This window comes from Syngnathus scovelli, chromosome 12, assembly GCF_024217435.2.
Source record: "Syngnathus scovelli strain Florida chromosome 12, RoL_Ssco_1.2, whole genome shotgun sequence".
Lineage (NCBI taxonomy): Eukaryota > Metazoa > Chordata > Actinopteri > Syngnathiformes > Syngnathidae > Syngnathus > Syngnathus scovelli.
In genome coordinates, this window is record NC_090858.1 from 13935001 (window position 1) to 13960215 (window position 25215).

The 25215-nt window shown below is 47.2% G+C and overlaps 3 protein-coding genes across 7 annotated transcripts in view; 1 reads left to right on the plus strand and 2 right to left on the minus strand.

The window, feature by feature from the left end:
* Positions 1-677, plus strand: part of LOC125978891 (E3 SUMO-protein ligase EGR2-like) — a 10708-nt gene extending 10031 nt beyond the window's left edge. The window contains exon 6 of the mRNA XM_049736735.2: positions 335-677. Within this exon, the coding sequence (XP_049592692.2) occupies positions 335-677 (343 nt within the window). The remainder of the gene's footprint in view (positions 1-334) is intronic.
* A 6549-nt stretch (positions 678-7226) lies between these two features.
* On the minus strand, positions 7227-9760 carry LOC125978213 (2-aminoethanethiol dioxygenase). The gene has a single exon (XM_049735381.2). The coding sequence runs from the start codon at positions 8776-8778 to the stop codon at positions 8065-8067; it is 714 nt and encodes a 237-aa protein (XP_049591338.1). The 5' UTR covers positions 8779-9760; the 3' UTR covers positions 7227-8064.
* Positions 9761-9890: 130 nt separating this feature from the next.
* sptbn1 (spectrin, beta, non-erythrocytic 1) overlaps positions 9891-25215 on the minus strand; it is a 47516-nt gene continuing 32191 nt past the window's right edge. For all 5 annotated transcript variants that reach the window (XM_049735339.2, XM_049735337.2, XM_049735338.2 and 2 more), the window contains 16 exons: positions 24968-25057; positions 24614-24892; positions 24402-24532; positions 24125-24329; positions 23620-23994; positions 23403-23489; positions 21881-22038; positions 21427-21565; positions 21126-21210; positions 20811-21007; positions 20481-20572; positions 20150-20204; positions 16166-16368; positions 15678-15851; positions 12698-12740; positions 9891-12062 (listed from right to left, as the gene is read on the minus strand). In XM_049735339.2, the coding sequence (XP_049591296.1) occupies positions 11814-12062; positions 12698-12740; positions 15678-15851; positions 16166-16368; positions 20150-20204; positions 20481-20572; positions 20811-21007; positions 21126-21210; positions 21427-21565; positions 21881-22038; positions 23403-23489; positions 23620-23994; positions 24125-24329; positions 24402-24532; positions 24614-24892; positions 24968-25057 (2562 nt within the window). In that variant the 3' untranslated portion in view covers positions 9891-11813. The remainder of the gene's footprint in view (positions 12063-12697; positions 12741-15677; positions 15852-16165; positions 16369-20149; positions 20205-20480; positions 20573-20810; positions 21008-21125; positions 21211-21426; positions 21566-21880; positions 22039-23402; positions 23490-23619; positions 23995-24124; positions 24330-24401; positions 24533-24613; positions 24893-24967; positions 25058-25215) is intronic.

The following is a 25215-nucleotide window of genomic DNA, read 5'->3' on the forward strand; positions in this document are numbered from 1 at the left end:
GTCTTTGGCAGTTGATATGTAAATAAGCTGTGCTCCAAATTGTGTGGCGCCAGCATTTCTTAAGGCAACCTTGTTCTTCCTTGTACCTTCTACGTGGCCTCACTAGTCTAAACACACCTTTTCTGATGAATATTGCAAAATAGTGAAATAAGAATTTATTTATACAGCGTGCCCGAGGCCATTTGGAGGCCAATTTCATTGCTCACGTTACGTTATTGCCGTGCATATGGACAGCATGAGAGAGGGTTAATTTTCCTCCTTATGAAATGGGGGCATTTTTGAGGGGAAAGCCAATTTGAGCGCATGCAGTTATGTGGCGCTCACCCCCCTACAGGCCCATCCTGCGCCCGCGCAAGTACCCGTGCCGGCCCAGCAAGACGCCCGTGCACCAGCGACCGTACGCGTGTCCGGCCGAGGCCTGTGAGCGGCGCTTCTCGCGCTCGGACGAGCTGAGCCGCCACCTGCGCATTCACACGGGCCACAAGCCCTTCCAGTGCCGCATCTGCATGCGCGCCTTTGGCCGCAGCGACCACCTGACCACGCACGTCCGCACGCACACCGGCGAGAAGCCCTTCTCCTGCGACACCTGCGGGAGGAAGTTTGCGCGCAGCGACGAGCGGCGGCGGCACGTCAACGTCCACCTGAGGGCCAAAGACAGGAAGGGCACAGCCCGCTGACGTCACCCGCACCAGGAGGCAGACAGAGGGCGTCCGCATTTCAGGGAGTATGCCACGCAGCCACTCTGATGATCTTGATGAAGAATGCGGAAACAACTCAGGGAGTCAACAATTAAACCACATCAGAACAAAACATCTTCATGGGTTGCGACACAAGCCCGATCTCGACAATTCCATATAGTTGAAATTGAATACATAATGCATATATCTTGTGACCCGGGAGTCGTGAATGAGCGGGGATTATGAACGCGACTGACTGCACGTGTCCACAACCTTCCATTTTTCTTGACTCCCCGATCACGCGAAAAGGCTTCCGAGCGGACGCTTTCGGAATCGTCCAAGTGGAACCGCACTCAGCTTTGGACAGACTGTCAGATTTGGCAAATCGGGTACGGTGGTGTGGTCAAGAAGATCAAAATCGAAGGAGTCTGGATGAGCGATGTCCCTTGTGGGGTGCGGTCCGGTAGCAGCATCACACATAAGCTAGAATTTATTTGAATTACTAAGAAAATGCTATTTTGGGGTTTTCTCACCTTTTTCTACTGACTCAATGAAACACTTTCTTTCTCACAAGTACAGTGTACACTTTTATTTGTGTACATGCTTAATACTTTGAGCTCCAAACAAAATAAAAGCTGCCACTCGCTACTTCTTCGTGTGCGTCTTGCGTCTTCTAGACATTGTGGTGAATTCTCTTCGGTGGTCAGCTTCAAAAGCAAGCGGTGGAAAGGTGGCTGGCTCGGGGTAGGAAAACGTCAGTGACACACGGCTGATTGGGGGAAGATTTATTCAACCGATGTCAGAATTGAAGTGTCTCTCTCTAGCCAAAAGTGTCAGGTCCCCCCAAGTCATCCCACCCTCGAATCTTATACCCCGCGCCCCCACCTCACTCGGGCGCACGCACACGAAGGCTGCTGACCTGCCAGCCTGCCTTGCTGATTCTACACAGATGGCCAACCGCTGTATCTATACATCCTGGTGCCAGGAAGTCTGCCTTCTTGGATCAGGCCCCATAAAATCCCACACGAGCGTGACTTGGTCACACTTAGGCTTAGAAGTGAAATATACATTGCATGACACCAGAATAAAAAAGTTAGCGCCTAATGTAGCTATTTGGGGCAGTTAATGTTGAAATAAGGTCACTTCCGGGGTAATTTGGCTCACTACCGGTCTATTTAGGTCACTTCCGGTTTGATCAGCGGCACTCCCGGTCCAGCTGAGGTCACTTCCGGTTTATTTGGGGTCACTTCCGGTTTAAAAAAGTAACTTCCGGTTTAAAAATGTCACTTCCGGTTTATTTGGGGTCACTTCCGGTTTAAAAAGGTCACTTCCGGTTTAATTCGGGTCACTTCCGGTTTGATTTGGGGTCACTTCCGGTTTACCTAAGGTCACTTCTGGTTCATTTGGGGTCACTTCCGGTTTGATTTGGGTCACTTCCGGTTTGATTAGAGGCACTTCCGGTCTAGCTGGGGTCACTTCCGGTTTATTTGGGGTCACTTCCGGTTTAAAAAGGTCACTTCCGGTTTAAAAAGGTCACTTTCGGTTTGATTTGGGGTCACTTCCGGTTTGATTTGGGGTCACTTCCGGTTTACCTGAGGTCACTTCCGGTTCATTTGGGTTCACTTCCGGTTTGATTTGGGGCACTTCCGGATTGAATAGAGGCACTTCCGGTCTAGCTGAGGTCACTTCCGGTTTTAAAAGGTCACTTCCGGTTTAAAAAGGTCACTTCCTGTTTAAAAAGGTCACTTATGGTTTGATTTGGGGTCACTTCCGGTCTACCTAAGTTCACTTTTGGTTCATTTGGGGTCACTTCCGGTTTGATTTGGGTCACTTCCGGTCTATTTGGGTCACTTTCGGTTTGAATAGAGGCACTTCCGGTCTAGCTGAGGTCACTTCCGGTTTATTTGGGGTCAATTCTGGTGAAAAAAGGTCACTTTCGGTTTAATTGGGGTCACTTCTCGGCTGTTGTTCTTTCTCATGCTCCTGTTAGCCTGCAATTGTCCGGATCAAAAATTGTATTTTATTTTAAATCTCTTTCTTTTGAACCTCTAAATCTCTTGTGTTGCTTACCAATCTACACCAGGAAACCATTTAAAGGGCATTAAAAAAGGACTAACAGATTACTCCCAATATGTCCTCATTGAAATCTCCCCCGCTCTTTTTTTTTTTTTTTTTTTTTTATGTAACGCATTGCTGATCACAAACTATTGGCCTACTTTAACCCCTAATTTAATCCCAACCAACGAATACTCCTTCCTTCTCATTTTATTTGTTGTGATCAACTCTTAACTGGTTTAATTTCTTTAACGTGTCCGTTTCTACATCTATTTGACTATTGAGCTATTTCCCTACAGATTTATTTTCCTATTTCACCTAATAGTTTCCAGATGGCCTAGTGGGGCACTTGCCGCTCCTGACAGTGTTTATTATGAGTTTATTTATTATTATTTATGAGTGGACCCCCATTTCTTCACCTCCTTCCTCTATTTAGCGTCGCAAAGCTCCCTTGCCTCAGGACGCATTTGTGGCTTCCTAAATTATTGTTGCCATGGCCTAACTTTCTTCTTAAGACACCCACCGACACATATATTAGTATTCTAATGGTTAGTGCAAGCATGCTCCTTTTCCACCTGTTGGCAAACTGTGAACCACTTGTTCCTTTGCAGTAGTGCACATCCAATGTTGTTCATGCATTCTTTGCTCATCAGCATGTGGATCCCCATCATTTTGTCTTAGTTCTACTCAACTTTGACCTTTCCTGGGGGAACACAGCCCCACCCTATGAATTTAGCGCGCAGCCCCTGGGGCAGGTAGTCCGAACAAACGAGGGTGGGCCCGGCGTATTAATGTCGACATTACGGGCTGACCAGGCCTGCGCAATCATTCCACCGGCCCACACCACGTGCAAAGTTCGGACCCCCGTCCCACGGCCATGCGCCTTGGAGTGAGCGCGGGCACTCTCATCAGTCCCCCCTCCCTGCTCGAACATTCTCCATTTCTACTTTCTTCCTCTTCGCACACACACACACACACAAGCGCGCACACACAGCGTGCACGCACACACATGCTCAGACGGACCACAGACAAACACACCCTTTGCAGGTCTTACTTGTCTTTGTTTTGTACCCCATACTATTTCTAAAAGCGCTTTGTATTTCCCCCATATACTGCAGCTTTTTAACTTCAGTGTGCACACATAAATTACTTTTCTTACATGGTATACCAATATTAAACCCCCCGAGGCCTCTCCTGCCACGTTTTCCATTTCTCCAAGGCTGCGCACTTCTCCCATCTGCCAATTGCGGTCTGCTGCTGGCCGTAAAAATGTATCAGATTTTTGACAGATGTGCATGCTACCACAGTGCGTCTCGACAATCGGGATCGGACCATGTCGACATTGGGTACAACCGCAACGCACCAGCCCACTCCGGTAGTTTAGCCTAAAAAAGCTAACACACCAGCTGTCCGCCGGGAGGTCACATGCACCCCTAATCCGAGCAGTGCCCAAACATAATGTGGATTGCGCGCTTCTCTCTCTCTCTTTCGTCTCTCTTAAGTCAAAACCTGGCTGATTTCTCTCTTCATCTTTCATTCACCCGGCTAAAATCTACGTCCGTAACAAGGACCTGTATCCAAACTGGTGCTTACCATGCACCCCTAATCATTCACCCCAGCTAAACTTTACATCCTCTCATATCGGTCTGTATCTAAACTGGTGCCTTTTGCACCCCCAACGATTCACATAAGCTAGAATTTACATCCTCTCATTAGAATCCATAGCCAAACGTGTTCTTCACCCCTATCCATTCACACAAGCTAAAATCTACATCCTTTCATTAGGACCTGGAGCCAAACTGGTGTTCTTCACCCTTCTCCATTCACACAAGCTAAACTCTGCATCCTTTTAATAGGATTTGTAGCCAAACCGGTGCTTTCTCACCCTTATCCATTCAGGCAAGCTAAAATTTACACCCTCTAATTGGGACCTGTATCCAAACTAAGTCCACGTTTTATGGGACTTTCCTATTTTTCTTATTCCTTCATTCACACCAAACATGTCACTCACTCACTGTGCACGTTCCCCATTAAGTTTGATGTTATTGTTCCATTTTTATTAGTATTTTCTTTTTTCTGTTTTCATTGTGTTTTGTCATTTACATTTAGGGACCACTCAAAATTTATATTTTGACGACATTTGACTAGGGGAGACATTAACTATCCCCCTTAGGAGCCCCTCCTCCCCCACACACATGAGGCACGAGCATACCGCGATAACTGAGTGAAAGCTTCTCACCTTAATCTCAGCCTGCCGGCCGGACGCTAAATGCTCACACCCAGGCGGACGAGGGCTCTCCGGAGAACACGAGACCTGTTCGTGACGCCAAAAATGTGGTGAATTCTCTTCGGTGGTCAGCTGGTCTTCAAAAGCAAGCGGTGGAAAGGTGGCTGGCTCGGGGAAGGAAAACTTCAGTGACACACAGCTGATTGGAGAAAGATTTTATTCAACCGATGTCAGAATTGAAGTGTCTCTCTCTAGCCAAAAGTGTCAAGTCCCCCCAAGTCTTCCCGCTCTTGAATCTTATACCCCGCGCCCCCACCTCACTCGAGCGCACGCACACGAGGGCTGCTGGATGACCTCTGACCCGCCAGCCTGCCTTGCTGATTCTACACCGATGGCCAACCGCTGTATCTATACATCCTGGTGCCAGGAAGTCTGCCTTCCTGGATTAGGCCCCATAAAATCCCACACGAGCATGACCTGGTCACACTTAGGCTTAGAAGTGAAATATACATTGCATGATACCAGAGTAAAAATATACTACAATATCTCATGGAAAATCTATTTATTTTGCTTTTAAAATAATCTCTTGTGTATTTGGAGTCTCCAGGAGTGTAGAAAAGTGTAATCTATCCCTCCAGGTCTTGCAGAGATAATTTTATGATCTGTTTGGGGGCTATTTTTACTCCGTTCAGATTGCTCTGTTTTCTATTACGTAGTTTTATCTATTACATCACATCCGTTCAGGCGGGACAAACCAAACAAGGTAATGGGTGTTGCCAAACGGTTATGCAAATCCACCATCTTTATTACTCTGAAAGAGTTTTGTAGTCCAAACAACTCAAGGATGCCGAAGTGAAGAGATCAATATGTTCCGTTGTTGGATGCATCAATCTATACAAATCATTGCGCCATCCCCCAACATCAGAACCTCAAAGAAGTGCCTGGTCAAATTAAAATTTTCAGGCAGTGTTCCCGCGTCTGTGGGTAAAGTCCTGCTTTTTCAAGGAGTGTTTCAGAAATCTTTTGTCAGTATAGAGTGATTCACTGAAAGACTTTGTTTCGTTGATGGTTCAGTTCCTTCAAGCTATGGAAACGACGGACAAAGTAAAGCAGTAAGCTTGCGATGACACAAAAATAAACTGTATTTCACTTCAATAATATTGCGTGTCAAGGCACTCGTTTTCATTGCATTAGCGTCAGTCTTTTTATTTTGGAGCTGTGCGCTTTATATTTTTGCTTCTTATGGGTGTATTTTGAGTAGTTGTATAAAATGAATTGCATCGAAGGTGCTGTTTTATTCTTGGGGAACACAATACTGTGTTAAATGCATTCGATAGTTTCTTGCTAGCACTAGCATTAGCTTAGTTCGTAGCTTGTTTACAAGAAATGTTCATAAATATTGTGAGGGGATTTATTTTGTTACGCGTCATGTATGTATGGACAAGTCTTCTGCCGTTGACATCTTTTAATTAATCAAAAAGTTTATAGCGCAAGTAAACGCTACTTCGGCTAAAAAACTACAAATATGTCAACCGGGAAGGCACGTATTTTCAGGACTATAAGTCGCTTCGCAGTACAAGTCGCACCAGCCATAAAATGCATAATAAAGAAGAAAAAGAGCATATACAAGTCGCTCCGGAATACAAATCGCAGTTTCGGGGGAACTTTATTTCACAAAATCCAACACCAAGAACAGACATGAATAGGCAACAACAGGCAGTGTGCTAACGTTACATAAACACAAACGAGGAACTGAGAACGTGCCTGACGTAACATATTAACCATTATTCAAATAACTACAACATAAATAATTTTATCAAACCATCCGTGTCACTCCAAATCATTAAATCCATCCAAATCTTCGTCTTCTGTCACTTATAAATAAACAACTCCGCTGACTCCGGAAGTCAGACTCATCGTCCGTTGCAGTTCCAATTATTCTAAAGGTCTAGGGCGCCCTCATGTGGTTTAAAGTGAGAATTACATGTGAAGTGGTAAACGACTAGTAAGTAAGTAATGTGTTAATGATCAAGTAATAATGTGTTAATTTAACATTTAAGTCACCCCTGATTATACGTCGCACCACCGGCCAAACTAGGGGGAAAAAAAACTGCGACTTATAGTCCGAAACATACGGTATCTCATTTTCATTTAAAAAGACCGCACCAAAACGGCTTGGTCTGAGCCGCAATCCAGCTGTCATGCAATCAAAATGAGGAATTCAGACAAAAGCATCGCTGTTGCACTTCATATAGACCACAACTGAATGAGTAAAACAGTCGAATTTATTAGTGATACGTGGGCTTTAATGGTTAATGGACCACCTCGTATCGACAAAAACATAAACACTCAATATGTGCAGTGTCCAATTGCATTTATTAGTAATGACAATTCATTGCTCATTTCTTACATGCAATTCTTGACCAGCTTTCGCATTGAAATGTTTGAGGCAAACGTCACAGTTCTGTCAAGTGGCTCGAATGATGTGGAAGTGCCCTTGACCAAGACGGACTGCCCCCAGTCACTCCTGATGGCTTGTCTTCGTTACCAGGTGAATGAGGAATAGGTGTGAAGCTCTTGGAACAGCAAAGGTCGAAAGGCGCTAGACAAGTAGAGCCCATTGACTATGAAGATTGTAAGTAATCTCAAAATTAGGTTGTGTCCGTCCACGGCGTCCCCTTCCGGCAGCAGTCACGAGCCTCCATTGGCATCTATGGCTGACCATCCAATTTTGCGACAAGTCATCTGTCCTCGCTCCAACTGTCTTTGCCAGCCACCTCTCAGTGATGGGCAGGACAATTGCGAGCTATTCCACGAAAGACCAATGCAGCTGTTGCTTTGCCTTCCATTAAACAACGACTCAATTGTCATCAGGTACATTTGCTAATAATCCATTCATTCACTATATACTGCAGCCTTGATTAACAAATGTATTTCAGTCTCTGACCTTTCACTTGTGCAACGTATGCACCAGTTGACTCAATAAATGCTCAGGGAACCTCATTCTATACATTGAAGTTGTCAATCAGACGCTGAGCAATCAGAATGTCTTTGGTCACAATCACTGCCAGGAGGCGAAACATGGTGGCTTTGACCCGGATGTCATCAGAGGCGCACCTCGGGGCCCGGGTAGGGTTCGGTCCCGCACCAGAATGACAAAGGCTGCGCGATCTCCATCAGCCAGAACTCGCGCTCGTGCAGCTTGGGCCCCTGGAGCACCTGGAAGTAGTGACAGTCACGTCCGTCGTCTGGGTCGTAGGGTGGCGCCAGGACATCCAAGAAAGCGGCGGGTCCCTCCACGGCGTTGATCTGGTGCAGGTTGTCACGGTCGGGCGCAAGCATGCAAGCCTCACTAACGTCCGTGTACTCGGCGTTGGATCGCAGCACCGAGCGCCGCACGACGCCCACCTGCGGCCTGGAGGAGGGCCGCAAGTGGGTGCAAACTGACTGACTGTCCAGCCTGTCGAAGCAGCTGACGCGCAGCTTTCCATACAAGACTTTAAGCGCGCCGTGCATGCCCGGGTGGTCGTGCAGGGGAATGCAGGCGCCGCTCTTTAGCAGGAATACGCCCATGCTGAAGTGCTCTGTCTCGCAGATGTGCATGTAGGTGACCGGGGGGTCGCCGCTTGGACGGGGTGAGTCGACGGCCGGCGGCTGCAGGTGGAGGTCGGTGGCTCGCGCCTGGCTCATGAGGTCAAGCAGCTGCTCGTGCTTGTCGGGGAAGACGTGAAGCGGCTTACAGAAGGTGGCAAGCGCCTGCCTCGCGATCCTCTGCACCAGCGAATTCGTTGCCATCGCAGAACCTTCATGCGCTTTCATCGCCTGACGCCGGTGAGCTAGCTAGCTAGCTAATTGTGCGAGCGAGCTAGTGGTTGCTCTCGCGAGCATCCGAGATGGTTTATTCTGCTGTCACGACTCACTACCGTCCAGCAAAACTCTAACGGACCGACAGCGAGTCCCTGAAGCCTCTGAATACTGAGAAATTGGTTACATGGAAAATAAGCTTGACTTACATTCAGGTGCTGTGCGTGTCAACGACAGGTTGCGGTGAGACCGGGTGATCCACAATCGAAGCAGCGTGAGCCTTCAAACTTCCTCCGTGGATCTTGTCTTTTTTTCCTCTCCGTCACGTGATCGTTTTGCGTTTGAAAACGTGGGGGAAAAAAGTCGACAATACAAAATTTGACACATTCTCGGAGAAAGATTACTGATTAAAATAAAACACAACAATCCAATTTGGGATATGGAATCGGTTGACACTGCCGGTAACAACCTGTTAGAGGGATACTTTTATTCTGGTTATATTAGGTTTTTCTTCCCCCCATTAACTAAATAACTTTTAGACTATTGGACTTGTTTTCCCAAATTTAAAAAAAAACCTTCTGGCTGTTTTGCATTAAAAATACAATCATTGTTGCCCAATGAAGATTTGAAAAACAGAAGTGTTTTTAAGGCTTGTAGCCTATATGTAAAAATAAAATCATGTGATTCTTGTCATATTGTGTTTCCTCCCAAAAATAAAATTCTTACCATGTGAATTATTCTCCCCTTTTTTTTCTATTTTATAGTGGATGTGGGTTAGGAAACGAGCTGGTTGCTGTCACTCCTGCATGATCATTTCCGCATTTCTATGTTTATCCATTTGATATTTATGGTCCTTTTGAACACAGAATGGAGACTCACCGCATATTGTGCTTTTCTACATTCCGTACTCAAAGCACTTCATTCACACCGTTACCTCATTCGACTACTGACGTCGCAGCATCACGAGCACCTGGTGGTTCAGTTCCTTGCTCAAGAACACTTTTACATGGTTGCAATGGCTGTGGATCGAACCCGCAACCTCTGACTTGCCCCAGCTGGATTATTGAACGTTCAAATTGTTGACCTTTATGAGACGGACAGGACGTTGCAAGAAACACAAAGTGTGCTTTTGATTTAAAAGCATTTTAATGTCTTTTTGCATTTATGTAACAGAGAGAGGGAGAGCGAAAGAGAGAGAGAAAGAGAGTGCAGGAGAGGGGAGGAAAGGGGGGGGGAGTATGGAGGTGCTCATCGAACTAGCAGTGACCCCCCACAACCGCTCAACACACGGCCGTGGCATTATCGATGGTGTGGGACAAACTAACGACGCATCGGTGCTGGTTACTACGTTTACGGTGACCACGGCACGGCGCGCATACACACTACACGCTGAAAAGAGAGGGAGGGATAGGAAAAGAGTGCCAGTCAGGTGTGGGGAATGAGCGCACCCAAAAGCCAGGCTGCCTCTCATTGGCTGCTTTGTTACCAGGCAGAATAGGTACTTGTTCTGGTCAGCAGTTCATTGGAAGAGAGAGAAAAGGAAATGAGAACCAAAGAAAACGCAAGCAACCATCAAAAAGCGCCAAGCGACTTTAGTGTTTCTAAATGTGATGAGAAGAAGACAAAAGTTTTGAAACGCCAGCACACGTCAGGAAGATCAACATCCTTTTCAGTTTTACTCTTCCTTTACTGACAAAGTTTCAGTGCATCAAGCAGATTAGTAGAGGCGAGACTATGGCAGATTAGTATTTTTTATACACAACTTGTACATATTCAGCAGTTAAGATGAAAACCTGGACCAGGATTATATCCGGACAGAATCAGATCTGGACTCAACAAGGACGAAACCAGGATTGGAGACCGAACTGGGATTAAAGCAGAATTGAATTGAATCTGGGTTAAATTGGGACCAAATGAAGATTAAACCTGAACTAAATTCTATAGAGTACACACATTTGTAACATTGAGAATAGGTTGATTGTTGTTTTTCTTATACACAACTTGTACATACGTCTCATAAACCAAGCAAAACTAGTCGCGGCCCAACAGGATCACCATGAAACCACGACAGAACGGGACCACTCAAAAACCTTCAACAAGCTGTCATCAAGCCACAAGTGGTCCCAATCAGACCCAAAATTGGTAGAAACAAGGACTAAATCTGGATTGAATTTTCACTGTACAAATTTTAAACCCGGACTAGACAAAACCTGGATTAAATTTCATCTGACCAATGATTAAATCTCAGATAAACCAGGAGCAAACTTGGACTAAACCAGAAATGGAGCAAACCTAGGATTAAAGACCAGACCAATGACCAAATCTGGATCCCATTTGGCCCAAACAATGGTCCAATCTGTGGTTAACTCGACTTGGACCAAATCAGATTAAAACATAGTTCTGTAAAACCCAGACTGAACCAAAATAGGATTTGCACCAGGATTAAACCCGGGTCCAACCAGAACTAAACTTGGACGGGACCAGTATGAAACCGAAACTAAGCAAACAAACAAACAAACAAACAAACAAACAAACAAACAAACAAACAAACTAACTAACTAACTAACTAACTAACTAACTAACTAACTAACTAACTAACTAACTAACTAACTAACTAACTAACAAACAAACAAATTAAAAACTAGTTTGAAGCAGGACTACGTACAGCTCTGAGCCGGGGAGGATTGTCGTTAGGCACAGAGTGGACAACATGGGTTCCAAGGGGACCCATGAGGGCGTGGCTCGCATGGGAAGAAGGCAAAAAGGAAGGACGAGAAGAAAGGGAGTGAGGAAGAGGAACAAGAGGAATCTGTGGGAGCATCCAGGTGGCTAAAAGTGGAAAGGTTACACGAGACTAAAGTGGTTATCGTCATGACGTCTTCTTCATAGTTGACATTTTACGACTATGAGCGGCGTAAAATCGAGACAGTTGGGTTGACACAGTAACAGCCCACAGGCCGCCGGGAACGAGCCGATCGGCACCACAGGGACTAACGGGAACAGGAAGAGGAAGAAGAGGAAAGGGGGAATGAGGATTTAGTTGTTGGTATTTATTTCTTCTTGCTGAAGAGACTGAAGCGTTTCTCTTTGTCTTTGTCGCGCTTGCCCGGGCTGGACTCAGCCGCCGCTACCTCGGCCGAAGCCGAGGTGGGCACGGTGACCGTGCGACCCGCCGAGGCCGGCATGGTGTGGGCACGGGTGGTGGTGGACGCCGGCGTGCTGTGGCTGCTTGGAGTCACTTCGCCCTTCTCGCCCATAATGGCCGCTGAGATGCTGGAGATCCACGAGTTCATCTCCTCCTGCGCAGCAAAAATATCACACAAACGACATGAGCGTTAGCATTAGCATTCATGGGACTTCTTTTGTGACGTGAATTTACGTGGGCAACATTTGCGTTTGTCGTTGTCTAAAATTTGAACTAAACCTGAGCTACAAATGAATTAAGCATAGACTGAATCCAAATTAATCATGGACCAAAATTGGACTAGACCGCACCTTAATGAAAGGAAGGACTGAACAAGGATCACACCACAGCTAAACCTGGATTAAAATAAAACTATACCATGACTAATCCTAAACTCAAGCAGGATGAAAATGAAAGAGGATTTAACTAGGGTTGAGCAAAGCGATAACTGTAGTAAAGATAGACTGGATCAAGACTGGAACAAGATTTGGGTAAACCGGAACAGAATTAGGGTTAACGCAGGATTAAACCTGGGTAAAGCAGTACTGAATGATAATAAACCTGAACAAAATCAGAATTCAATCTGGACAAAATTGGATTTACCCAGAACTAAACTGAGATTAATCCAGTAGCATGATCAAAGCAGGAATAACATTTGTCTTAAATCTTGTCAATCCAATACAAAACCACCTATGGAGCACAAAATGGATTCAGTCAGAACTGAAGATTAATGGACGGGTCGTTACTCACATCATCTTTGGCTTGGAAGAGATACTCGTTGCCATCAGTGACTCTGTAATGATCAAAGACACAATTATTACAGGACACTGACATCCATCTGTCCGTCCGTTCATCCATATCCATCGATCCATCCATCCATCATTTTTCAAGCAGTGTTCCCACATCTGTGGACAACGTCCTGCTTGTTCAAGGATGACTGTTTCAGAAAACTTTTGTCAGTATAAAGAAGGATTCGCCGAAAGACTTTGTTTTGTTAGTGGTTCAGTTCCTTCAATCTATGAAAACGACACACAGTAAAGCCGTAAACTTGAAATGACACAAAATGAATCTGTATTTCACTTTCATATTATTGCGTGTCTATGATGCCCTCATTTTCATAGCATTAGGGTCAGTCTTTCTGCTGATTTTAGAGCTGTGCACTCTGTTTTCACTTCTTAGTGTATTTTGAGTACCGTATTTTCCGGACTATAAGTCGCTCCGGAGTATAAGTCGCACCAGCCATAAAATGCCCCAAAAAGTGAACAAAAAACATATATAAGTCGCTCTGGAGTATAAGTCGCATTTTGGGGGGCAATTTATTCGACAAAATCCCACAACAAAAACAGTCATGACCGAGCAACAACAGGCTAAACGATAGCAACAACAGGCTAAACGATAGGTATGCTAACGTGACAAACACAAACAAAGAGCTGAGAACGGGCCTGACGTAACATATAGAGTGATTAAGGACAACTATTACATGAATAACATGTTTATAAAACCATCGGTGTCACTCCAATTCATTAAATCCATCAATCATTCGATACGATAGCAACAGGCTAAACAATAAGTATGCTAACGTGACAAACACAAATGAGGAGCTGAGAACGGGCCTGGTGTAACAAATAGAGTGATTTAGGACAACTATTACATAAATAACATGTTTATAAAACCATCGGTGTCACTCCGATTCATTAAATCCATCGATCGTTCTTTGTCAACAATGGGTGCACGCGGCTGAGGGCGCTTGCACTTCAAAATATTCCATAGGCTCATATAACGATAGATAAACTATATTTCAAATAACTATAATATAAGCAATAATATTATCAAACCATCCGTGCACTTTAAATCCATTAAATCCATCGATCAAATTCCTCGTCCTTTGTCAACATCGCCACGCGTGCGCCCTGACGTCAGCCTCGTCTTTATTCCACAGATCTAGTATATAACTATATTGTAGCGTTAACAAAGTACAAGGAAAGACGTGGGGTTGGTAAACGGCTCTTTATTAAACAAAACAAACTTCCAAGCGTGTGGCGGCGTGGACTTCCAGACACGAGAGCTCCATGGCATAGGACCGGGCGTGCGTAATGGCCATGTACGAGCCCCATGCACCGTTCGCGGACAGCCACTCGGCCGACCCCCGACTCAGTAGAGTAGGACCGGGCGTGCGTAAAAGACATAATACTTTTTCAAACCTTCTATATCACTCCAAATCCTTAATTCCTTCAAACTCTTTGTACTCCGTGTCACTTAGAAATGATCACCGCTAATGATGCCGGTAGTCCTTACGTGGATATGTTTGTCCTTTATGTAAACAACCGCCGCGCCGTGCCACTGACGTCACTTGAAATAGTAATCCATTGGTACATCAGGGTTCTCCAAACTTTCTTTCTGCTGCTCGATTACTGTTTTCAGCTGCATATTTTACAACTTGAAGTTTGTAACTTGCAAAATATGAGTTTCTTTTTGGTGCCATTTTTCTTAAGCCCACCCAGTTGATGAGTCACGGCCAACGGTGAAATTTAGAGCGCCCTCATCCAGTTTTGTCTGAAAATGTAATTTTTTTCAGATGTAGTTTTTTTGTTTTGTTTATTTGGTTGTTTTATCAAAGTCAAAGTCTGCTTTATTGTCGATTTTTTTTCATATACCAAGACACACAAAGAGATTGAAATTACGTTCCCACTATCCCTCGGTGAGATAGTACACATATGCATACAAGCAACACAAAAAAAAAAAACCAAGAAGGCACAAACAATGAATAAATAAGAGTGTTGAATAAATGAAAAATAAACAAATAATAATAAATAATAATAATAAATATAAGAGGAGCAAAAATGGAGCAAGTGTACATACAGCAGACAGTGGACTTGGATATGGTGCTTTAAAGTGTTAATTGCTTTATTTGATGTTTTCTTTATTTTTTATGATTTGAATATGTTCAAGATAAAGATATAAAAGCATGTGAAGTGATCAACTATACTAAAAATAACATGGGAAGTGGTCCACTATACTTGTAAGTAAGTGATGTCTTAATGATCAAGTAAAAATTTGTGAGAAAACACATATATAAGTCGCTCCTGAGTATAAGTCGCCCCCCCCCACCCAAACTGTGAAAAAAACTGCGACTTATAGTCCGGAAATTACGGTAGTTGTATCAGATGAATTGCATCGAACATGCTGTATTACTATTGGGGAACACAATGTGTTAAATACATTCGTTAGCTTCCCGCTAACGATAGCATTAGCTTACTGGTTAACTTGACTGCAGTGCTTGTTTACAAGACGTGTTCATTAATATTGTGAGGGGATTTATTTTGTCTCGTGTTATGCATGTATGGACAAGTCATCTGAGTTGACATCTTTTAATCAATCAAAAGGTTTGTGGCGCAAGTAAACGCTACCATGGCTAAAAAACAAATATGTCGACCGGAAAGGGTGGTGCACATCTTGCGGCCTGGAGGGTGTGGGGTTAGGATCATTTGCATTTAAAGAGACCGCACCAAAACTGCTTGCTCTGAGCTGCACCTCAGAACAAGTATAAAAGAAGGAAGGACCTGTGATGCAATCAAAATGAGGAATTCAGATAAAAGCATCGCTGTTTCACTTTATATAGACCACAACTTAATGAGTAAAACGTAGAAAGGAAGAATTTCTAAACGTGATATGTAAGCTTTAAGCAAAGGCAAGTTGCTTGTTGGTGTGACGGCGGCGGCGATAGACTGACTTGAGCTTGAAGACGTGTTTCTTCTTCTTGTATCCAAGCGCCACCTCGCAGGTGGCGTCTTTGAGTGCGACGGGGATCTCGCCGTGGTAGGGGATGCCCTGTGTGGCACTCTTCTGGTCCTTGTAGAAGCCCAGTTCCTGGTGGTTGAGCACGCAGAACACGTGGTGCCATGACCTGCCGCACGGGACACAGGTACAATCACCCCCGTGACCACCACGACAGGATGCAGTAGTCCACATTTCATGGTTATTGTCCTGCTTCTTCTGCCATGTGCACTTTGGCCACCAGTGGTCAGTAGAAGATGACAACGAAGCATGTTTGCCTTTTTTGTTAAGTGTAATGAACATACACCTTCTCTTGTGCTGTCCATCTGTAGGCGTGGCAAAAGCTTTTGGGCTCCAATATGTCTCAATTCAAGGTTTGTAATTTGACGCCAGATTGGTTAGCCTGTCTGTGGCATGTTTGCGTGACGGTAACGGTGCGTGTACCTGCTGGACGCTTTCTTGTTGTGGCCCTCCCATTCATGCTTGCGGTGCAGGAAGCCCTCCATCTGCGAGTTGGCCGAGAGTGCCTCCTGCTGGCTCTTGACAGGCAGCGTGGCCGCCTGCTGGCCAGCTTTGCCTTTGAGGGCGGCCCCGGGGGACCCGGCGGGGCTGGACTCTGACACACCGTTCATCGCCTCGGCATCCTCCTGGAAATACCGCAGCAGCGTCAGGGCCCGCACACCCGCAGAGAATCATTACTATTATTACTCGTATGATTAGGAGCAAGATTAGAATAATTGGTTTGTTTTGGGTATTAAGAGCGGCAGCATGCAGAGCACAGCACAACCACAGCGTTGCTGAGGAGACACGCCACACATGGGCACCAAAGATCAAGAAAGAGCGTATGTGAAACAATGGCCGGCTGGCTGCCTCATAGCAACGTTGATTCCTGGGCCCTTTCCTTTGACCACCAGATTTGTTCAGGTTTAGTCCTGCTTGAATCCAGGGTAAATCCAGGTTGGGGTTAGTCCTGCTCCATTTAGAATGAATTCCTGAATGAATCTGGGTTTTAGTCAGTCAGATTTAAGTATCATTCAACACTGATTTTTCAGATTTTCTTGTCTTATAATGGTTTAGGATTAGGTATGTCCCGTCCTGGCACAGTCCATGTTTAGACAATGTTTAATCCAGGTTTAGTCCATGTTTCATCCTGGCCCCGTTGTGCTTTACCGCTGGACTGATTACACTCTCAATCAAGAGTCATTCTAGTCCTGTTTTGGTTCATGTTTAATCCTGGTTTTGTTGTGCTTCATTTATGGTTAACGCTGGGATTCATCCATTGTTATTTTAACCTAGGTTTATTTATCGTTGAATTCAGTATGGGTTAAATCCCGGTAAAGCACGGGGATGAATCCAGGTTTTGAGAAGGATTCATCCATCATTCACTCGTTTGAGTTCAATCGTGGTTCGTTCAAGGTGTAGTCTAGTCTTGGTCCCGGTGCAGAATTGCAGAATTACTTGAATGCAGGTGTGGTCCTGGTTGAATTCTGAATTTCAACGCAGTTCTCTTTTAGACGACAGTAGGACTGCCTAAATCCAATCAAGACAGTTTTGGGTGCAACCTGATGACGAGCCTCATGATTTGAATCAGGCATTTGAATTGTTGAAGAAGACGACAAAGGAGGAGAATGAATGTGAGCGGCTCATGCGGTCGCGTCATGCAAGGCGGTAAAACCATCTCAAACAATCAAGTCCCACTTGGGTGCAATTGCTTGGAACCACACCTCGCCCACGGCAAGCCGATCCCAAACGACTGGTCGGTCGGTTCATTACCACGCCTTGCAAACGCTTCGCTGGGCCGGAGCCGAGTGGGGAGGGACGGAAGACCAATCCTGCTTCCGGCTCCAGCGGGAACTCGCGCAGACGGGTTTTCCCAAGCGAACCTCGGAGGTGCTCCGGAAGGGTTGCTCGCAACAAGTCAAGTTGGCAGCGGCGGCGTGCTCGACTGGCCCGCGCCACTCAACTGGCCCGCGCGGCTCGATTTGAAACCACGTCAACACTCGCCTGGCTCTCTAAGTGCTCTGGCATTGGCTGGTGACCAATCCAGCGCATGGTCTGAAAACGGACGCTTCTTAATGATTATTAATTCATGCTCACGACAACCTAGTGACGAAATGATGTCCGTCTGCTTCCAAATATGACAAGCGGCGCACTCTGACTTAATTCATGCGATTTACCAAATGTGATGCTGTAAATCTAAATCTGTCATTAGTTCCGAAAACAGAACAATACAGCGGAGCTTCTCATTGAAGAGTGTCATGTTTGACATTGGAAAAGTTTTTTGGCGTTTTCAACACCTGCGCGTATCCATGAAGAGGCATGTGACACACGGACAAACAAAAAGTGGAGGGCGGCGCTCGGGTCGGGACATTCGAGACCTTTTATTGCCTTTGTTAATGGAGACGTGACGTGTCAAAACATGCACAAATGAAGACAATGAAATGGTTCAAATGAGATGAGAAGACAACAAAAAGAAACGTGTGGGAAAATGACAACAAAAAGACAACTGTCGTGAAGACCCCAGACCAGACATGGGCAAGCTACGGCCCGCGGGCCACATCAGGCCCACGGGGCCGTTTAATCCGGCCTGCCAAACCATACAAATAAATTGTATGATTAAACCAGTGGTTCTTAACCTTTTTGGAGGTACCGAACCCCATCAGTTTCATATGCGCATTCACCGAACCCCATCAGTTTCATATGCGCATTCACCGAACCCCTCTTTGGGGGGGGGGGAATGACATACCAGCAAATCTGTGTGACTTCTGCTGTTGCCTTTGCAAGACCAATTCAGATATGCGTTATTGCGAATTTACAGGACATTCAGGTGTGTTCGGTCATCCGCGGGGGGGCGGACGGGGCAATGACATACCAGCTCTGCCGAACCCCTGAAGCCGACTCACCGAACCCCTGGGGTTCAATCGAACCCAGGTTAAGAACCACTGGATTGAACAATTTTTGGGTCATTTTTCTCCAGTAGATGGGGAAACGCGCGCCCGCGCATTTACTCCGGGAAGCCGTGTCAGAACGCTCAGAGCACACTCACAATTGTGTGTACGTACTCAGTAGTATGGACCCGGCGCACTCCGTTCTCTATTTCTATCAGTGCCGAATTTCGAGTGTGGGCTGACGTCAGCATTCTCATAATTCGTGCGCTGAGCTTTCAGATACAGCTTTACGCTAAAGTCACCCACAAACCTTCCCCTGGAATCCTTCCATTAAAATGAGTGGCCCAAGGAAAAGAAAGGCGGACACTGAATGCCGAGTGTTTAAAAAAGAGTGGACAATTTGGCTCGACTGACGTGTGTGAGCAGACGTTCAGCCACGTGAACATCAACAAAGCCCCGTCACAGATCTAGGTTTAACGGAGACCTCGGCTCTATCCTAAGAATTGCCACAACAAATTTGACTCCAGACCATGATGCACTAGCAAAACACGGGAGACCAACAACACTGTTCCCACTGAAAATGAAGGGGAGTTTTTCTAGTTTGTTGTAAAAAAAAATGCATTTTGAAAATATTTGTATAATTTGTACAAATAGCAGGGATTAAAACTAGCGACCATTCTCATTTTTAAACAATACAGAATGCTCAAGGACATTGATGCACCACCTGTTTGCGACTAGTTTGCCCACCCCTGCCCCAGACCATTTCTCAACGTACAAGAGCGAATGTCGACTTTACTTGAGTGACATCTGAGGAGCTAAAGCGCTTTCCATGTCTGCTGTGCTCACGTGTTGATGAGTTTGTAGAAGGTCACGTAGAGAAGAAGCAAGGACATTAAGAGCAGAGTGGGCAGGAGGATGGGGGGTTCAAGCTGGGGGGGGGGGGGGGGGGGGGTAGAGTCAAAGAGGAAAGGAAGAAAAAAGATAAGGCAAAAAAAATGAGGGAGGAAAATAATGTGAACTTGCGCCTTATGTGCACCATGCATATACGCAAGTCAACACAAAAGACAAGAAATGAGAAAGGAAAAAAAAAATGAAAGCACTCCAGCTTGTTTGTCGCACTTGGTGCAGAGAAAACGTTGGCAGGCGGGAGGCTCGTGGGCATCTTCACCTTGAGCCCTCTTATTGCTCAGCTTGTCCTGCTCGATTTTACTCGCTGGTTTGCCGTTCATGACAGCGTTTTAGTCTTCAAGCACATCTTTGATGGCACGGCGAGTCTCCATTTTCAGATTATTCCAGACTTTGCTTCCCTCGCTTTGCTTTTGGATGAAACTGCCGGTTGTGTTTTTTCTCAATGCTTTTCTCTTGATTAAGTGACAAATTCCCAATGTGAAGGGGATGGATGGAGAGAGGGAGGGTCTGCGCCCAGGGGTGTGTAGTATGTTTGTATGTATGTGTGTTGCTACTGCAACGGTGGGTGTCCACGCGCGTGCCGCTTTTGGGTGTTGTAGTATTGCTGGTAGGTGGGCGAGCGGTAACTAACCCTGGTGGAGTCCGGCTCGCCACTCGGCCCGTTCTGACTCGCCACGTCACCTTCCCTGAACACACAAGAAAACAACAAGTGTGTCGACAAAATTTGGAAATGTTAGCATGCAAACGTTAGCACGCGACAAAACCTTTGCACTCCAAAGGTTTGTAACCTTAAAGACCTAAGTCGAAGTATATGGGATCTTTGTCAGCCCCAATGGTGGCTGGTAAATTTTGCTTTTCCTTGAGGTGAATGGTTTGCTGAGGACACGTATGAAGATGTGCGCCGTGGACACATGAAGTGAACGTAGCTGCCGATGTAGAAAGATGACCGCGCTGGCGCTCACCTTTGCTGCGCGGCGGGTGTCGCCTCGGTCACCGCCGGCTGCTTCTTCCTCTCTTCCTCCTCTTGCCTTCTTCTCACTTCCAATAATTCCATCTGAAAGCGCAGGCATGCACACATTAGGACAGACACACAATTGTTCCTTGACAGGTTGGGCGCTGTTGGACTTGAAGGCTTTCACTGAGCGGTGCTTGTTTGGCTTGGCATGCTCGCCTTAGAGTTAGGCTCAACACGGGTGGTGAAATTATTGCCTTTTGTTTTGCATCAGCTTGACCGTCAAGTCGGAGCGAGCAGGCTGGGCCTCTTCTGGTAAGACCAGAACTACGTGTCTCACCGTGGTCAACCTTTCCAAGGCAGCAAAGCGTTCCTCCCAGGTGGCGGCCGACTTCTCAAAGGCCTCGTGCCTCTTGATGAGCTTCTCCACGTCGTCCACGCTCTGGCCCATCTCGCGGCTGGACAAGTAGGACTCCTGACCCAGGAGCCAGGCCTCGGCCACACCCGCATCCCGCGAGAACTGATGCACCTCCAGCACTGTCAGCAACAAAACAAAGCGGCCCTGAAGTCACCCGCGACAAGGCAGGGGCAAGGTGGCGGCGGTTGCGCCATTTTGCCGCCATCGGTTTTGCCACTATCAGGCGCAAGGCCTCACCCAGTCGCAGCCACTCCCAGCGGTCCTCCCACTTGTCAATCATTTCCTTCCGCTTGTCCGTCAACTGCAGCAACTTTTCTTTGATCTGAGGACGCGCACACGCAATGTAACACAAACGTAAATTCCAGTTGTTGCTTGTTGCTTTTTTTGGGGTTTTTTTTGTTTTAGCAGACAATGATAAAAAGGTTTACACAACTGGGACTAAAGCCAATTTAAGACTTCTCCTAAATCTCCTAAACTACTTGAAACAAGGGATTCAGGCAAATGACAGCTAGGTAGTCGTGTATGTGGACCCACACACCTCATCCGAGGCATAATGCTTCCTGGCCAGCAGAGATTTTCCCAGCTCGATGCAGGTGGTGAAGCTGTCATTGCGTGCGTCGATCTCGGCCTTGATGCCCTGGTGGTTGTTCATCAGAAGCTCCACCGACGACACGTCACTACACAACGGCCGCACGCGTTACTACGCCAGCCGCAAGGGCCCACACTTAACCATATTTGTTACGTGCACGCATGAGGAGAGGACTGCGGCTGGCTAACATTGTTACTAGAACAATGTGCACGCAGGTTTGATTTTTGTACGCTTGGGGTCGCCTGCGTGTTTCACGCTCACACTGTGGCACATCCAGAGTCGGTGAGTGACGTGGGTGCTGCGTGTAGCGTTGGCTCTTGTGCACTCAGGTTAGCAGCCGGCTTTTTTTGTCATCAAATTATTCAATGAATTGTTTCAGTTGCAAGTGAGTGTGCGCGCGCACCGCGGCTTCTCCTGCGCCTCGATGAGTCGGATGACGTCGTCCATCCACAGCATGAGGTCTCGCACCAGGCTGAAGAACCGGAACTTGTCGCCCGTGTCGGCCAGCTTGCCCCGTCGACCCTCGGCTGCTTCCAGAAGGTTCTTCCATGCCTCCAAGACCTGAACGGCACGCACGTGCACACGGGGCCACGTGTACGTTTAGACGACGCAAACGCTCAGCAGCGCTTGCCCGTCGGCTACGTTGATGAGGTTACATCTAGTCAACGGCCGCCAATCAAAAAAGTGTACGTCATCATGTCAACACACAACACAATAAAATCTGATCGAAAATGATAATGATGATCCCAATTCATAGCTGGTGTGTTTTTCAATCACTGTGAGCCCACATAGGGCTGGGCTAAGTCGGTCATGTTGACGTTGAATGTTTGGCATGTGATGATGAAGACATTAAGTCGACATTCACACGGCAAGTCGAGAAGCCCAATTTGGAATTTTGATCTCACGTGACAAAAACCAATGTGACTCGTAATGTGAACGGAATGCGTCAGATGGAATGACGGGCACGCCGTGGATAGATATAGATACCATTTGCTTTATGTCAAATGTATGCTTTATGAAAATGCATGATGACATGATGATGACATGAAAGAAATTCCACCAAGAGCAAAGCAAAAACAAAACAATGGAACCGAGTTGCAGTGTGAACGTAGCCCAAATGCTATTGTGAAGTCCATCAATAGACTTGATGGGCGGCATCTGATTGATGTTTGACGAGAAGAAAGACAAAGCTGCTCCATGCTGAGTTTTAAAGTCCTTGTCAAGTGAAAACAAAAACATCGGGCCACTTAGTGTAGTGGACGCTTGATACCGACTAGCCTGCCCAAAAAGAGAATAAAAGAGGAGGTGAAAAAAAAAATCTAGCTGGTCTCAAAGACTGTGCAAGGGCGCTGAAAGCACGCCCCACCTAACTGTCAATCAAATAGAACAAGTGGAAAAAAACTTGGACCTTTCACTGTGTGACTTGTGGCCCTGAAAACGCAACTGTGTGAACCTTCAGGTGGCTGCATAGCTGCAGCTTTCCAGAGACATGGCCGCATCATGTCAAAGTTATCAAAGGACGAGGCTCAATTTAAAAATAGGAATCCAACACTAAAACAAAACAAGGACCAGCATGGCCAAGAGCAAGCGCAACAACAAGTACAATGGCTCATTGGAGTGCGAGTCAAAACCCAAAGAGGAGTTTCTCTTGGATGAGGCGGCGCAGCCACACGGACGCAAAGCCAAAGTTGCCGCTCAAAGCTCACCTCTCCCTTTTGCTTCTGCACGGACAGGAAGGAAAGGAAGCAAGGGAGGGTGTGAAAACAAATGCAACACAGCCAACAATGGTCACAACACAGCATCAGCTTTGCCTTTGAGGGCATCAAGTGGCTCTTTTGGAGTCAGCAATGTGACGAGAGGACCTTCAACTTTTCTGGCCATTCCAACTGCGTGTGCATGTGCGTGTGGGCCTTGTTTGGGCTGACCTCTCCTTCCCGCTTCTGGATGTCGTCTGCTTTGTCGCCTGCGTACGCTGACTGCAGACGGACGGCATCTTCTTGAAGCTGACGCACCTGAAACGGCCGACACGTTTCCTTACCGCCCTTGCAAAATGTTGGCGCCGCTACCAAACAACTTGCTTTGGGGGCGAAGGGGGTCAGACGACATGAATTCAGTTCACGAGAAGAAGTGCTAAAGTGCCACCTGCGTGCCGAGCGCCTGGATGTCGTGTTGGAAGGCGGTGTGCATCCTCTGCAGCGTCTCCACTGTGTTCTGGTCGCGGCCCAGCTCCTCGGGCAGCTTCTTGTGCTTGTCAAGCACGCGGGCCAGGATTTCCTTGGCGTCGTGGTAGAACTTGTGCAGCTCGAAGGAGGCGGCCAGGATCTGCGTGCGCGTGTCAATCAGCTCCAGTAGGTCAGCCCAGGCCTCGTTTAGGCCATCCTTCCACTCTGCCACGGTGGCCGCGTCGCCATGCCCTGCGTTGATCAGCTCATCTGCCAGACGGTTTACACCGTCTACGCGCTCCTGCCCGATGTTGCCCGTGTCCCGAGCAAACTCGCGGAAGCGCTCCTGCAGCATCTGGCAGAAAAACACAAGTCGGTGCAAGTGGCCAAGATTCGGAGGGACACAGAGGCTCCGTGGCTCTCTCCCTCCTGGTCTTGGCGCGCCAAGCGTGCCTGGTTGTAGGTGACTCTGCGGTTCGACTCACGGTGACGTGTTCGTAGTCCTGGCCCAGCTCGTGTGAGCCAGCCACCACCTCCCTCTCGGCGATCCACTGCTCCAAGTCGTCCACTTCGCGGTTAAGCTGGAAGAGGCGGAAGCGCTCGTCTAGCTTGCCTCGGCGCTCTTCCGACAGGTCTTTGAGGCCGGCGTACAGCTTGTCCACCTGCGACTGGCGCATGCCAATGCGCTCGCTGTGGCGCCGCTCGGTCAGCTTGGGGCGTGCTTTTGCGCATGCCAAACAGCTGGGCGGGCGGGCGCCTTACCTGTCAGGGTGTTCGACGGCCACCAAGCCTCTGCTGGTTGCTGACAGCTGGTGGACGGTGTCGGCGTAATCCTCCACCGCCTGCTCCAGGATCTGATGCTTCTTCAACATGGCCACCGAACTCTGCTCGTCCTGAAAACCACCTCAACTGGTCTTCACTTGCACAAAGCGGTCTTAGCATTAACATGTGGCTAAGCGGCGCGGGGAGCCCACCTTGGCCTTCTCCTCGGACATCATGTAGAGTTCCTGCTCGCTCATCCAGGCTTCGGCCTCAGCTGCGTCAAAATAGTACTGCTGCGCCTCGTGGGCCTCGCTGAGGCGAGCGTGGCGCTTCTCCGTCTCCTGGCGAATCTGCTCCCACAGCGAGCGCAGCTCGGCCAGACGCCGGCGGAGCAGCTCGGTTGTGGGCCTCTCCTGCCGCAAGATGTGCTGGCTGCGCTCAAAGATGTCATCGTAGCGCGGTTGGTGGCCCCGGATCTCCTTCTGCAGGGTCTAAGGGGGAGTGAAAGGATACTCTGGTTCCCTCCGCTCGAAAGAAAATGAGATCAGACCGGACGGGATTCCTACCTGGTTCTTCTTGATCAGGAGCTGCACCGTCTGGAGGTTGTGGCCGTGGTCTGTGGACGTGGCCAGGGCCATCCTCTCCTCCACCCAAAGCTACCAAAGATGGGCGAGAAGGATGAGGATGACAAAAAGAGGACGAAAAGGAGAACGTGGAGGAGGACCGTAGTAGTGGGAAGTCAATGAAGGAGGCGAAAGAAGATGCGTGTGACAGAAGGAGGACAAAAGAATGAGAGGAGGGCGAGCAGGAGAGA

Coding starts and splice junctions, on each gene's coding strand:
- LOC125978213 (XM_049735381.2), bottom strand. CDS start 8,778: ATGAAAGCGCATGAAGGTTCTGCGATGGCAACGAATTCGCTGGTGCAG.